General features: G+C 44.1%; 1 protein-coding gene across 4 annotated transcripts in view; it reads left to right on the top strand.

Moving 5' to 3' along the window:
- The window catches only part of TULP4 (TUB like protein 4), a 180,202-nt gene that overhangs the window by 128,258 nt on the left and 37,289 nt on the right, over positions 1 to 14,655 (top strand). For all 4 annotated transcript variants that reach the window (XM_075087842.1, XM_075087841.1, XM_075087843.1 and 1 more), the window contains one exon: positions 13,752 to 13,932. In XM_075087842.1, the coding sequence (XP_074943943.1) occupies positions 13,752 to 13,932 (181 nt within the window). The remainder of the gene's footprint in view (positions 1 to 13,751; positions 13,933 to 14,655) is intronic.

The raw sequence follows: 14,655 nt of genomic DNA, 5'->3' as shown, positions 1-14,655 counted from the left end.
TGACTGTGATTTGAAACCAGACACAAGCTTTTTTTAAAAAAAAAAACCACAATTCTTTTCCACATTGAAAGTAAACTGAGGCATATTGTTAATTCAGAAACATTATATAGAAGGGCAACTCTTTTCACTTAAAACTCTAATTGTTATAGGAGGCTTTCCAGAAAAATGTCTCAGGAGTCAAGAAAGAATATAGAAATGGAAAAACACAAGTCAAAATTAGTCCAGGTGTAATTACAGGGACATGTACTAATCAGTCTTTCTGTCATTTGCCAGATTGCTTTCAAATAACATTGTCTTTGCCTGGACAATTGCTTCTATCCCCACATGTCCAGAGTCTTTTTATAGCTTGAAATCCTGATTTTGAGACTACTTACATTTTTGACTCCTGAAACAGTGTGCAAGGCTGTAACTAATTTACAGTCATTCACCTATGTTATACTATTTTAGAGAGAAATATTTTAGTATTTAAATATTTATTAAATGGATTTGTCACCAGGATCTCCAGTGTATTCACTTTGTCTTCTCATTTGAGGGCTTTGTAATAGTTATCTAGACCCTATGGACTTTGTAGGAGAGAGAAGGAACAAGCCTGAAAGTAGGTAACTGGACTACTGCTGCTTTTGAAAGTGTTAATGGTCTCAAATGAGAATTTCACTGCTGTGTATATATGCAGTTAGCTGGATGATCTCGTGGTGTATCTTCCCTGTGTGGGGCCGGTAACTCCTCTTGTCCAAAGGAAACAAAAGCTCTTCTTAGTTTTTACAGACATAAAGACAGTCAAAGAAAACCTAGTGCTTTCCCTCCAAGCTTGTGTGTGAATTGTGGTGATGTCTCTTTTTGTGTTGGTTCAAGAAATCATTTTACAGCAACTGAATTTTTAATGGAAGTAAAAAGTATTCAGCAGGAGAGCAGCTGTCTTCCTCTCTCTGGTTCTCTTTCTTTCTCTCTGCATTTTGAGATAAAAAGAAGAAAAGCCAGAAATACCACACTGAGAAAAAAAAAACTTTCACTTTTTAATGTATCCTAAGAAGTGGCTGCTGCATTGTCTCCTGCTTTGTGATGGGGAAACAGTAAACAAGAAGAGCCCAAGGAATGCAAAGTGCTAATACCATAACTAAATGGGCTACAAATGTAACTCAACCTTTGCAAGACTGGCATTTTTTTGTTAGGCTAATGAACGAAAATATATACAGGCAATAATTTTCCAAGTATTTCCTATGTTACTAAGCCTACCTGCGTAAATAGAAGGTTGATCCATCATTTTGTATATTAATCAGTTTATAGTTCAGTGAATTTTGGATCAGCAAAACAGATTTATTTCTATTAGTGTGATGCCATTATGGTGACAACTGTGAAGGCTGTTCCTATCATGAATACTGATGTTTGTCCGGATGGCTAAATCAGGGTGAACAGAACTAACTCAGCTTCCTTGAACTGCTCAGCATCTTCAGGAAAGACAGGCCAGCAAGACGAGGTGGGGTAGTTGCTCTTTATGTGAGGGAGCAACTGGAATACATGGAGTTCTGCCTTGGAGTGGAAGAAGAGAAGTTGAGAGCTTGTGGGTAAAAATTAAGGGGTAGGCAAATATGGGTGACACTGTTGTGGACATTTATGACAGGCCACCTGATCAGGAAGAGGTAGTTGATGAAGCCTTCTACAGACAGACGGAAGTAGCCTCACAATCGCAGGCCATGGTCCTCTTGGGGGACTTCAACCATCCTGATATTTGCTGGAAAACCAACACAGCAAGACATGCATGATCCAGCAGGTTCCTCCAGAGCATCGAGGACAACTTTTTGATACAGGTGGTGGAGGAGCCAATGAGGCAAGATGTGCTGCTCGACCTTATAACAAGGAAAAGCAGGTTGAGGATGTGAGAGTTGGGGGTAGCCTTGGCTGCAGTGACCATAAGATGGTGGAGTTCAGGATCCTGCATGGTAGCAGCAGGGAAACAAGTAGGATTACAACCTTGGACTTCAAGAGAGCCAACTTTGGTCTCTTCAAAGACCTGCTTGGAGGAATCCCATGGGTTAGGGCTCTAGAAGGCAGGGGGGTCCAAGAGAGCTGGACAGTATTCAAGGACCACTTCCTCCAAGCTCAAGATTGGTGCATTCCTAGGAGGAAGAAGTCAAGCAGAGGAGCCTGGAGACCTGCATGGATGACCAAAGAGCTTCTAGAGAAACTCAGATGGAAGAAGGAGGTTCACAGTATGTGGAAAAAGGGACTGGCCGCTTGGGAGGAATATAGGAATGCTGTCAGGGTGTGCAGAGATGCAACAAGGAAGGCCAAGGCCCACTTGGAATTAAATTTGGCAAGGGATGTCAAGGATAACAAGAAGGGCTTCTTCAAATGCATCAGCAGTAAAAGGAAGACTGGGGATGCGGTGGGCCCACTGCTGAACAAGGAAGGGGCCCTGGTGACGCAGGATGCAGAGAAGGCGGAGTTACTGAATGCTTTCTTTGCTTCAGTCTTTACTGCTAAGTCTGGCCCTCAGGCATCTCAGCCCCCAGAGGAGAGAGAGAAAATCTGGAGAAGGGAGAACTTCCCTTTGGTTGGGGAGGATTGGGTCAAGAGATCACCTAGGCAAACTGGATCCTCACAAATCCATGGGACCCAATGGGATGCACCCACAGTGCTGAAGGAGCTGGCGGATGTTCTTGCCAAGCCACTCTCCATCATCTTTGAAAGGTCATGGAGGACAGGAGAGGTGGCCGAGGACTGAAGGAAAGCAAATGTCACTCCAATCTTCAAAGAGGGCAAGAAGGAGGACCCAGGAAACTACAGGCCGGTCAGCCTCACCTCCATCCTCAGAAAGGTGGTGGAGCAGTTCATCCTAGAGGTCATCTCTAGGCATGTAGAGGAAAAGAAGGTTATCAGAAGTAGTCAACATGGATTCACCAAGGGAAGATCATGCTTGACCAACCTGATAGCCTTCTACAATCGTGTGACTGGCTGGGTCATCGAAGGGAGAGCAGTGGGTGTTGTCTGTCTTGACTTCAGTAAGGCATTTGACACTGTCTCCCATAGCATCCTCATAGGCAAGCTAAGGAAGTGTGGGTTAGATGAGTGGACAGTGAGGTGGATTGAGAACTGGCTGAAAAACAGAGCTCAGAGGGTCATGATCAATGGGGCAGAGTCTGGCTGGAGGCCCGTAACTAGTGGTGTTCCCCAGGGGTCTGTGCTGGGTCCAGTCCTGTTCAATATATTCATCAGTAACCTGGATGAAGGGATAGAGTGTAACCTCAGCAAGTTCACTGACGATACCAAGCTGGGAGGAGTGGCTGATACACCAGGAGGCTGTGATGCCCTTCAGCAAGACCTGGACAGGCTGGAAGGCTGAGCCGAGGGGCACCTGATGGCATTCAACAAAAGCAAGCGCAAGGTCCTGCACCTGGGAAGGAACAACCCCATGCACCAGTACGGGTTGGGGGCTGACCTACTGGAAAGTGGCTCTGTTGAGAAGGACCTGGAAGTGCTGGTGGACAGCAAGCTGACTGTGAGCCAGCACTGTGCCCTTGTGGCCAAGAAGGCCAACAGCATCCTGGGCTGCATAAAAAGGAGTGTGGCCAGCAGGTCAAGGGAGGTTATCCGCCCCGTCTACTCTGCCCTAATGAGACCACATCTGGAGTACTGTGTCCATTTTTGGGTCCCCCAGTTTAAGGACAGGGAACTGCTCGAGCAAGCCCAGAGGAGAGCTACCAAGATGATCAGGGGGCTGGAGCATCTCCTTTATGAGGAAAGGCTGAGCGCCCTGGGTTTGTTCAGCCTGGAGAAGACTGAGGGGGGATCTTATCAATACTTATAAATATCTGAAGGGCGGTGTCAAGAGGATGGGACTGGACTCTTTTCATTAATTCCCAATGACAGGACAAGGGACAATGGGCACAAGCTGGAACACAGGAAGTTCCACCTCAATATGAGAAAAAAACTTCTTTCCTGTGAGGGTGACAGAGCAGTGGCACAGGCTGCCCAGGGAGGCTGTGAAGTCTCCTTCCCTGGAGACATTCAAAACCCACCTGGACACAGTCCTGTGCCCCCTGCTCTGGGTGTGCCTGCTCAAGCAGGGGGGTTGGACAAGATGATCTCCAGACGTCTCTTCCAACCGCTACCATTCTGTGATTGTGTGATTCTGACAATGCAAACGCAGTTGGCCTTATTAGCATTCTTGCAGAATGTAATTTCTGAGGTACAGTGCTGACTTTTTTCCTTTGGGAGCAGATGGGGGAGGAGGCTGAAGGAAGAAGCATAAAGACAGGCCTAAACTTCAAAAAGGGGAATGTCCAAGAAACAGAATTGGATGCAGCGGCTGAATATGCAGAGGTGCCCAGGGTGGCATCTTTCGTACTGCAAGACATGTGCCAGACAGAAAAGGAGCAGAAATGGTGAAAAGCAAAATGCTGGAAGAGCAAGGTACGGTTTGCAAAGTGGGTAGGTGGAAGAGGAATCCTCCAGACTTTGGAAAAACAACCCTGGAGAATGTTAAAACCCAAAAGCTTCATTTTTTATGAGGTCATTCATGGTTTACTTGGTCACAAGATGCTGGTGAGATTTCTGCCCTGGGCTACTACTTCACTGTTGAGAGACTCCTCACTGAATCTGAGGAAATTAAAAGGGGGTCCTGGAACATGTTAGTTTGAAATGCAGCAAGTTCCTCTGTCCAACTAGTACATCAAAGATTAGGAAGGATCTTGAATATGAACTAACTTAGCTGCTAGCAGAAATAATCATGTCTCTGTTCTAAGTCTTGAAAGGCAGCACTATTCTCCTGCAATACATTTAGAAGAGGTTTTAAGAGTACCCAAGAAATGTGCATATAAGGTTTACATCTGCACTTTGCATCTGGTTAAAGTAAAAATTGAACATGGAATCAGAAAATACCTGTAAACTGGTCTGAAAAGACCTAGGTAAGATGTTTCTTCCAGAGGGAGATCACGACTCTAGTCTCTCAGAAGTCTTTGCATGTGTCATTAAAAGCGATGGCTAGAAAAGAATAGCTGTCATGATGTATTTAGTTCTGAAAAAGTCAACAAGTTCCAATGCAAACAGGCCTCCCTTAGGATTTCCTGACAGAAATACCTGCGTGTGTGCTTTGGCGTAGTGGGGATATAGCCTCTGCATGAATGATTTGGCAGGTGTAGAAATGCCAGCAAATTATAACAATACGTATTTTACTTACTGTGTTTGGATAGCTTAGCAGTGCCGAGAGAAGAACTGGCCAGGAATCAGTCTGCAAAGGGGAAGACTAAGTAGTCAATTCGCTATGAGAAATGGGAACAGTGGGTTTGCCTTTATGTCACCCTATATGTTTTAATTTTTTTTTTTGTTAAAATACTTACTGTTGTTGCAAATATTAACTGTTGTGAGATAACAACGTTTAGAGGTTATATATGTCATTTGCATTACTTAGGGCTGTAGAAGGCTTGAGAACTTCAAGTTCAATAGAGCTCCATTTGCTGTACTGGTCCAGTAAGCAATGTCTAGGACACGTTTAGCCGTTTGCCTTTTTCTAATGTGATCAGTCGTTTCCTGGAAAAACTTCATGTGGTCACTTTGTCCATCTAGCTGCCATCTATCCTATGGGAGAAGGAAGAGCTATAACTCAAGAAATTGTTCAGTGGAATTACCGTAAAGCTGGCAACTTAGAATCATACAATGGTTTGGGTTGGAAGGGACTTCTAGAGGCCATCTAGCCCAACCCCCCTGCAGTGAGCAGGGACTCTTCAACTAGATCGGGTAGCTCAGAGCCCCGTCCAACCTGACCTTGAATGTTTCTAGGGATGCGGCATCCACCAGCTCTCTGGGCAACCTGTTCCAGTGCTTCACCACCCTCATAGTAAAAAATTTTTTCCCTATATCCAGTCTAAATCTACCCTCCTTTAGTTTAAAACCATTACCCCTTGTCCTGTCACAACAGGACCTATAGTCCCCCTTTAAGTACTGGAAGTCCACGAGAAGGTCTCCCCACAGCCTTTTCTTCACCAGGCTGAACAACCCCAACTCTCTCAACCTGTCCTCCTAGGAGAGGTGCTTCAGCCCTCTGATCATTTTTGCGGCCCTCCTCTGGACCTGCTCCAATAGGTCCATGTCCTTCTTGTGCTGAGGGCTCCGGAGCTGGATGCAGCGCTCCAGGTGGGGTCTCACCAGTGCAGAGTAGAGGGGCAGAATCACCTCCCTCGACCTGCTGGCTAAGCTTCTTTTGATGCAGCCCAGGATATGGTTGGCCTTCTGGGCTGCGAGCGCACACTGCTGGCTCATGTCCAGCTTTTCGTCCACCAGAAGCCCCAAGTCCTCCACAGGGCTGCTCTCAATCTCTTCATTCCCCAGCCTGTATTGATATCAGGGGTTACTCCGACCCAGGTGCAGGACCTTGCACTTGGCCTTGTTTTTCCTCATGAGGTTCTCACAGGCCCACCTCTCCAGCTTGTCCAGGTCTCCCTGGATGATATCCCATCCTGGTGTGTCAACTGCACCACTCAGCTTGGTGACACCTGCAAACTTGCTGAGGGCTGACACCATCCCGCTGTCGATGTCATTGATGAAGATATTAAATAGTACCGGTTTCAGTATGGACCCCTGAGGGACACAGCTTAGGGAAGATGAGGCCACCTGATATTTCATGACAGATGACATTAATTTTCAGAACATTTCAGTGTATTCAGGAATTTAAATGCCATCTGTTAACGCACCTTGAATAGTCCAGCAACACAGGTTCTGTGTTTCTGTGAAAATTTTGGTTTTTAAATAATCAAATTATACTAGGATGGAGTCTACTAGATTAATTTTCGATGCTGTTTTAATTAGCTGAGTCTGTGAGTTGTTCTGCTTCCCTCAGCCATCAGATGTACATTCTTTGTAGCAAGTCAAAGGGGTTCTTTTAAAAATCCTGGGCCAACAGGAGTAAAGCAGACGTTCCTTTTCCAACCTCCTGGCATCACAATACTGGAATCTCTCACTTTAACAGTGCTATCCTGAAGCAATCTCCAGTAGCTTGTAGTAGCTAAAGTTAAGTCCAGCTTCTAATACTTCAACTTGAGCTTCAATCAAAGGCTCAGCCATTGCTCTGATACAGAATGACAGCGCGTGTTCCAAAAATGTATTGATGAGATTTCCTGGGAGTTTTGCTTAATCGGCAACATTAGAAGCCTTCAGGTTTCTACTAAATGTCATGAAGGAAATGTCTTATTTTACCAATATCTATTTGCAACAGTGTTGACCATTCAGTTTGTACAATGAAAACCTCAGTCTGGGAATAATCCTTTCTGCTGCCCATCATATATACATCAAGTCACTGAATATATTATTGCTGGGATTGGATTATCCTTGGTTATTATAAAAGTCAAAGTGACTGTAGTTCTGGAAAGCTTCTTGGACAATGAAGACAGGCTAGGAAGTAAGAATGGGCAGTAGGTAGGTTCCCTGCAGGTCTAAGTCAGCACAGCTTCATTGACTTCATGAAATCATTGTGATTTATAGACTTTTCTCAGCTACTGCTTATGAGATGTGGTGAGATGGTGGGATCTCCCCCTTTCCTACTGGGCTAGTGTATTCAAATTAACATAAAGCTTGAAAATTCTTACTGTTTGTGACCTCAATTTGCATACAATAAACCAAATTAAATAGCAACAAAATATATTTTGTGCAAAAATAACATCACTGTTAAAGAATTACAGTTCTCTTGTGTAGTAGTGGGCCTCCTGAGCTGGACCTTCAGTGTGCCAGGTCTGTGGCTACTCCGTTTTAGCTCTGTTGATCTCAGTGCTGCCGAACCATTTTCTGCTAGTACTGTATCTGGTCCAGACACATAATGTCATCACAACAGATCTTACAGTAATAGCAACAGTTCAGCACAACAGATCCACATGTAGTGAAATCACTGAACAAGGTCAAGTCGTTCCTCTTGGGCTGAATTTTTTAGGTTCTTGGCTGTTCTAGTGTTCATTTCTTTGTGAAAAAATTAACTTCAGAGCAAAATACCCCATCTTTTGATTACCACATGTCTTTCAGGAATTGGCACATTTCAGACAAAATTGAAGGCTTTCTGAAATCTGGGGCATTTAAAGGGACTGCAGTCTTGAATTTCATGGATAATAGTTTAAAAAGTGATGAAAAACCTTTTTATTTACCAAAACTACCTTGTGAAACTCATCACAAGTTACCACAGAGGCTAAAAGGTCAGCACATTTCAGAGAAGGGTGTTTTTCAGGTATTTGGATTTGTTATAATAAGTAACAGTCACCCCAAGGTTGGGTTTCAGGGCTGAACCCAACTTTCAGCTCTTGGTACACTTAGAAAACTGTGTGTGAATTATCCCAATGCTGTTTATCAGCGTTTTCCCTTCAAAGCATACAGCATCAGGGCTCCACTGGAGACTGCTCTGCGTTTGTATGACCTTTAATCAGCTACAGCTTCACTGTAGTGCAGGTTTTATTATGTTTGATACGTTTTGTAAAGAAATAATGCACTTACGTTGTGTAACTGACTCATACTTTGAATGTATTGCGTGATTTTAGGTTTTTTATTATCAGATTGTGTATAATTCTACAAATACAATTCTGCAAGTGGTAATGTATGTAAAAACAGTTGAAATAATGAACAGTATGAAAGGGAAAGTGATAAGAAGAGTAGAACAAGGAGCCAAAGAACCACTTCGATATAAGTACTTGGGATTTTTTTAATTACTATTATTATCATTTAGCTTTTGTATTCAAGGGTTAACAAACCACAATAACTTGTTTCTACCTTTTTCCAACATTCCCACAGATGTCCTAGATCTGCAAATACCTGAAAAATATGAGTTTAGGCAGCTACAGTACAGCCTTTTAATTTCTCCATTGGATCCTTCAGAAGGAGTACCCTGTGGCTCAACCTTTTTTCTGAAGGTCAAGAGAATTTTATTCATCTGACATAAGTAGCTTGAGTGTGGCATTTATAACTTGAGTAATGTTACGGATGATAACACCATTAGACATTTTTATAGCTTCAGCAGGAGTTCAGCCAGCGGGACTATCAGCCTGATAAATGCTTTCATCTTAAAGGTTGTATTGCTACAATAACCCCGAAACTTAGAGCTGCTCCTTGAAACCTATAGCCTGGCTAAAGAGATGAAGAGTGCCCTCTGACATTTCTGGGTTGCTAAAGAGCACTCTCAGGTTCCAGTGCAAGAATTAAGATGCCCACATGCAGCTGTTCTGATCTGAACTGGAAATTACAGTAGGACTTTGTAATTTTAAATGAATTGGGGGCAGTGCTACTTGAAAGAATTAGTTTTAGACTGAGATGAAACTGAACTCTGGATGATGAATCCCAACATTTTGTTCCTACCCAGTTATAAAGTGTTTCTACTGGCTTTTAGGAGGCAGAACTCTTATACTGCTGTTTTCAGAAACAACAGAGAGTTTCACCTCCTCTGTCTGGGTATTTTGCAGTTATAAAACTCCTAGGAGACTGGTAAAAAACTAATCTATAGAGTAGGCTGAAAGTGGTGTGAGAAGCTAACAATGACAACTGGTAGGATTTCAGCTTTGTAGAAGTTGTTCTGTAGAGAGCTGAAAGACAGTGGTTATGTTCTGAAAGCAGATAGTGAAAGTGGCTGTGCACGGACTCTGCGTGTAAAAACAATTGAAATAATGAACAGTGTGAAAGGAGATGGGATGATACAAGTGGAAGAATAGTAGAATAAAGGACCACAAGGGAAGGGAGTGTGAGATGAGCAAAGGTCGGGTCCTTGCTTTCTTATCTAAGAATAGTAATCTGAGGCTTGTAGCAAACTATAGCTGCTGTTTTAACCCAGCAACTATTTAACACAAAAATATTTGTAACATGTAATGATTACAGTTAAGACAGCCAGGTACTGTTTTTTCATTGCTTCTGATAATGTGAAACAGCTCCATTGATTTTCTTACAATGTTGATGACTTCACTGGAGTTCTTCTGTTAAACTGCTATTCTAGTTTACAGTCTTCTCTGTTTCCTGATCATCACCTTGATCATAGAAAAAATGTTAGTACCTTTTTTGTTTTTTAACTGAGACATTTGAAGCCGTGCTCCCTTTCTGAAACTTTCAAAAGTGCAACCATGACAATTGCTTCCTAGGTAAGTACTATTGCATAAGTCTGATACAATACACAGTTTGCATGCTGTAAGTCTGGCAGGACATCTCAGAAGGAAGGTAGAAAGCAAGACCTCTGACAGCAGAGGTCAACAAGGGTGACTGGAGGCTTTGAACAGCAGCTGTACAGGAAGATCCTAAGTAGGCTACAATTCTTCAGTGAAGGGATTAGACACTAGAGGTCTATAAAATTGTGACCAATGTTGCGAATGTAAGTAGGGAACAATTATTCTATATTTCTTTCAGTGTTAAGAGGTAAAGGTTACCAAGTGAAATTATCAGTTCTCAAAGAAGAGGCTGTGTTTTTTGCTGAAAGCTACATGAGTGTGCAGGGGAGGTAGGTGCCTGTTTAGTGCATCCTGTACTTTTACTCTTCCCCAAACACTTGACCACTGTTGGAGATAAGATGCAAGGCTAGATGAATTTTTGATCTGGGCATATAATTGTTAGAATCTTAAATTTACACGCACCAGTAATAGCTGGCAGATTTGAAGGGGAAGTATAAGATTTGCCCTTCCTTTTAGCGTCATTTTTAATGCTGGCTAGTTTTCAAGATGATGAGTGCCTTTAAACTTGCTTTAAAACATAGTTGCCTCATATGGAATTACGTGATAGCAGCAGCAGCCTTAGCTAATGAGAGAGTCCCCTGGGAGACAGTCCTGAAGGTCAGAGGGGTCCAGGAAAGCTGGGCATTGTTCAAGATGGAAGTCTTAAGGGCACAGGAGCAGGCTGACCCGTCTGCCGTAAGATGAACTGGTGGGGAAGACGACCAGCCTGGCTGAAGAGTGAGCTTTTGCTGGGACTCAGGAAAAAAATGAGAGTTTACCACTTTTGGAATAAGGAGCAGGCAACTCCAGAAGAGTACAGGGATCTTGTTAGGTCATGCAGATTGAAAATTAGAAAGGCAAAAGCCCACTGAGAACTCAGTCTGGCCACTGTTGTGAGAGATAACAAAAAATGTTTTTACAAATGTATTAACAACAAAAAAAGCCAAGGAGAATCTTCAACCTGTCTTGGATGTGGGAGGGATCACTGCCACCGAGGATGAGGAAAAAGCTGAGGTACTTAATGCCTCCTTTGCCTCAGTCCTTAATAGTCAGACCAGCTACCCCCAGGGTATTCAGCCCCCTGAGTTGGAAGGCAGGGACAGGGAGCAGAATAAAACCCCCATAATCCAGGAGGAAGCAGTTTATGACCTGCTGCACCACCTGGACACTCACAAGTCTATGGGGCCGGATGGGATCCACCCGAGAGTGCTGAGGGAGCTGGCGGAGGAGCTTGCCAAGCCACTCTCCATCATTTATCAGCAGTCCTGGTTAACAGGGGAGGTCCCAGACGATTGGAGGCTTGTCAATGTGATGCCCATCTACAAAAAGGGCCAAAGGAGGATCCAGGGAACTACAGACCTGTCAGCCTGACCTCAGTACCGGGGAAGGTTATGGAATGGCTTATCTTGAGAGCACTCACCAGGCATGTGCAGGACAACCAGGGGATCAGGCCCAGCCAGCATGGCTTCATGAAAGGCAGATCGGGCCTGACCAAACTGATCTCCTTCTATGACCAGGTGACCTGCCTAGTGGATGAGGGAGAGGCTGTGGATGTTGTCTACCTAAACTTTAGTGAAGCCTTTGACACCGTTTCTCACAGCATTCTTGTGGAGAAACTGGCTGCTCATGGCTTGTACAGGCATATTCTTCATTGGATATAAACTGGCTGTATGGCTGGGCCTAAAAAGTGGTGGTGAATGGAGTTAAATCCAGTTGGTGGCCGTTCACAAGTGGGGTTCCCCAGGGCTCAGTTTTGGGGCCAGTCTTGTTTAATATCTTTATCAATGATCTGGAGGAGGGGATTGAGTGCACCCTCACTAAGTGTGCAGCTGACACCAAATTGGACGAATGTTGATATGCTCGAGAGCAGGAAGGCTCTACAGCGGGATCTGGACAGGCTGGATCGATGCGCCGAGGCCAATTGCATGACGTTTAACAAGGCCGAGTACCAGGTCCTGCACTTGGGTAACAACAACCCCATGCAATGCTACAGGCTTGGGGAAGGGTGGCTGGAAAGGTGCCCAGTGGAGAGGGACCTGGGCGTGCTGGTTGGCAGCCGGATGAACGTGAGCCAGCAGTGTGCCCAGGTGGCCAAGAAGGCCAACAGCATCCTGGCTTGTATCAGGAATAGTGTGGCCAGCAGGAGTAGGGAAGCGATCGTGCCCCAGTACTCGGCACTGGTGAGGCCGCACCTCAAATATGGTGTTCAGTTTGGGGCTCCACAGTACCAGAAGGACATTGAGTTGTTGGAGCATGTCCAGAGAAGGGCAATGAAGCTGGTGAAGGGTCTGGAGCACCAGTCTTACGAGGAGCGGCTGAGGGAACTGGTGTAGTTTAGTGTGGAGAAGAGGAGGCTGAGGGGAGACCTTCTTGCTCTCTACAACTACCTGAAAGGAGGTTGTAGTGAGGTGGGTGTTGGTCTCTTCTCCCAGGTTACTAGTGATAAGACTAGTGATAAGATGTAGCCTCAAGCTACATCAGGGGAGGTTTATGTTGGATATTAGGAAAAATATCTTTACTGGAAGAGTGGTCAGGCATTGGCACAGGCTGCCCAGAGAGGTGGTGGAGTCACCATCCCTGGAGGTGTTCAAAAAATGTGTAGACATGGCACTTTGGGACATGGATTAGGAAGCATGGTGGTGTTGACTTGTCAGTTGGACTTGATGATCTTAGAGGTCTTTTCCAACCTTAATGATACTATTTTTCTCTGATTTTATTCTATGATTTATCATTTTGTGGATTTATTAATGCTTATTTCCTGACATTTTTCTAAAATTCATCAAATATGTGGGATTTTAACTTGCTCAAAGCCTCAAGACAGAAAAATGCTCATAAAAAAGGAATTGTAGGTTCCAGTTAGTCTGACTTCATTCAGTATGCATTGGCTACGTGTAGTTTAAGGGCAAGAAAAAGCTCTGCATAATCTATTTTGTATTTGAAATGGTGGGTAGGCGCTCTTCTTCATCTCTTCCTGAATGTGTAACATATTGCCTTCCTCTTGGGCTATAATAATCTACTTCCAGTGTACTGGTCATATTGCTTTTTGCCTCTGTTTTTGGAAGACGTTCTCCCACCTGCTCTCAGCTCATCAACTGAATAACCTGTCCTCCTCTATTCAGATTTTTGTTTCTCACAAAATGTTCGAAATCTCTGCTAAGACCATGTTTTTGTCATCTGTGCCTTTTGATGTTGTTATGAATGATGAATACCTTGGTTTCTGCCACCAATTTTAGAAGTTTCTGTATAAACCAAGAATACTGCAGAATCTGTGGTAGCCCTTCTGCCAGCTCACCTTGGTGGTAGTAATGGCTAAGCTCAAATAAAGTGTAATGGCTCATATTAAGTTGAAGAAAATGCACCACACCGTGAAACATGACTTGCTCAGAGATTTTAGGAACTTACCTCTAGACTCTGGTGCTTGTTCTTTATGTACATCTTTTTGTACACCTTTGGTGTCCTATTGTGGCACGTTTTCACATCCCTGTCTGCTTTGCTTTCAATTAATTTCCAGCATAGCTAGTTAATTATAAAATGCGTTTGAAGGAGGGTCCAGTGGCTGACATTTGGTGGGTCTGAGGGCTGTTCTGTTATTTTCAGGTGCTGTTTGGCACTGCTGATGGGCAAGTTATTGTCATGGACTGCCATGGCCGAATGCTGGCCCACGTGCTCCTTCATGAGTCAGATGGCATCCTCAGCATGTCCTGGAACTACCCCAGCTTCCTGGTGGAGGACAGCAGCGAGAGTGACACAGACTCCGACGACTATTCCCCACCGCAAGGTAGTGTTGTGTGCATGTCCTTCTGTTGGATGTTTACAAGCGCTCATGAAGATATCTCAAATGCCAGGGAGTAGTCAAGCTGTACTGATACAGTAGTATGGCCGTGTTTTCAAGCTGGTAGAGGCTAGAAGATGATTCATTCCTGTGGAAGTAAGCGTGGGAGCTGGAGAAGAGGGCTGGTACAGGGGAGTGGGTTCATCCCCAGCTCTGCCACCAGCCACACTGCATGGCTTGCTGCAGGTCATACCTCATCTGTGCTGCTCTGCCTCTGTTTGCACAAATGAGATAACAGCACAAAGCTCAAAGTATTTAGTGAGGGTGAGTGAAAAATACTAGATAGGGGCATATCGGGTTTCACTGATAAGCAGATGTGAGATATTGCAATGGTACATATATATGGAGGTAGGTCAGAGGGCAGTCACAAAAGTTAAGGCATTGTTATACAGATTCGTGTGAAAAGACACCAGTACTAGACATAGCGGAAAGTACTACGTCTTTAATTTTAAAGAAATCCTATGAAGCAGAGATAATGCTTATCATTATAGTCTCATCCTTGATAGTCCAGACATAAAGAGCTCAATAAATGCCATAGAAGGATTGGAAATTAAAACATTTCTTGCAATTACACAGGGTAGAAGAAGGGTGACTGGAGCTGTCTGGAGACACTAATTCCCGTGCTTCAGAGCACATTGCTAGTTTGAGGGTCAGGAAGAAATCTTTCCC

Source organism: Phalacrocorax aristotelis, chromosome 3 (assembly GCF_949628215.1).
Source record: "Phalacrocorax aristotelis chromosome 3, bGulAri2.1, whole genome shotgun sequence".
NCBI lineage: Eukaryota > Metazoa > Chordata > Aves > Suliformes > Phalacrocoracidae > Phalacrocorax > Phalacrocorax aristotelis.
The sequence above is the reverse complement of the archived record's forward strand: the minus strand, read 5'-3'. Positions and strand labels throughout refer to the sequence as shown.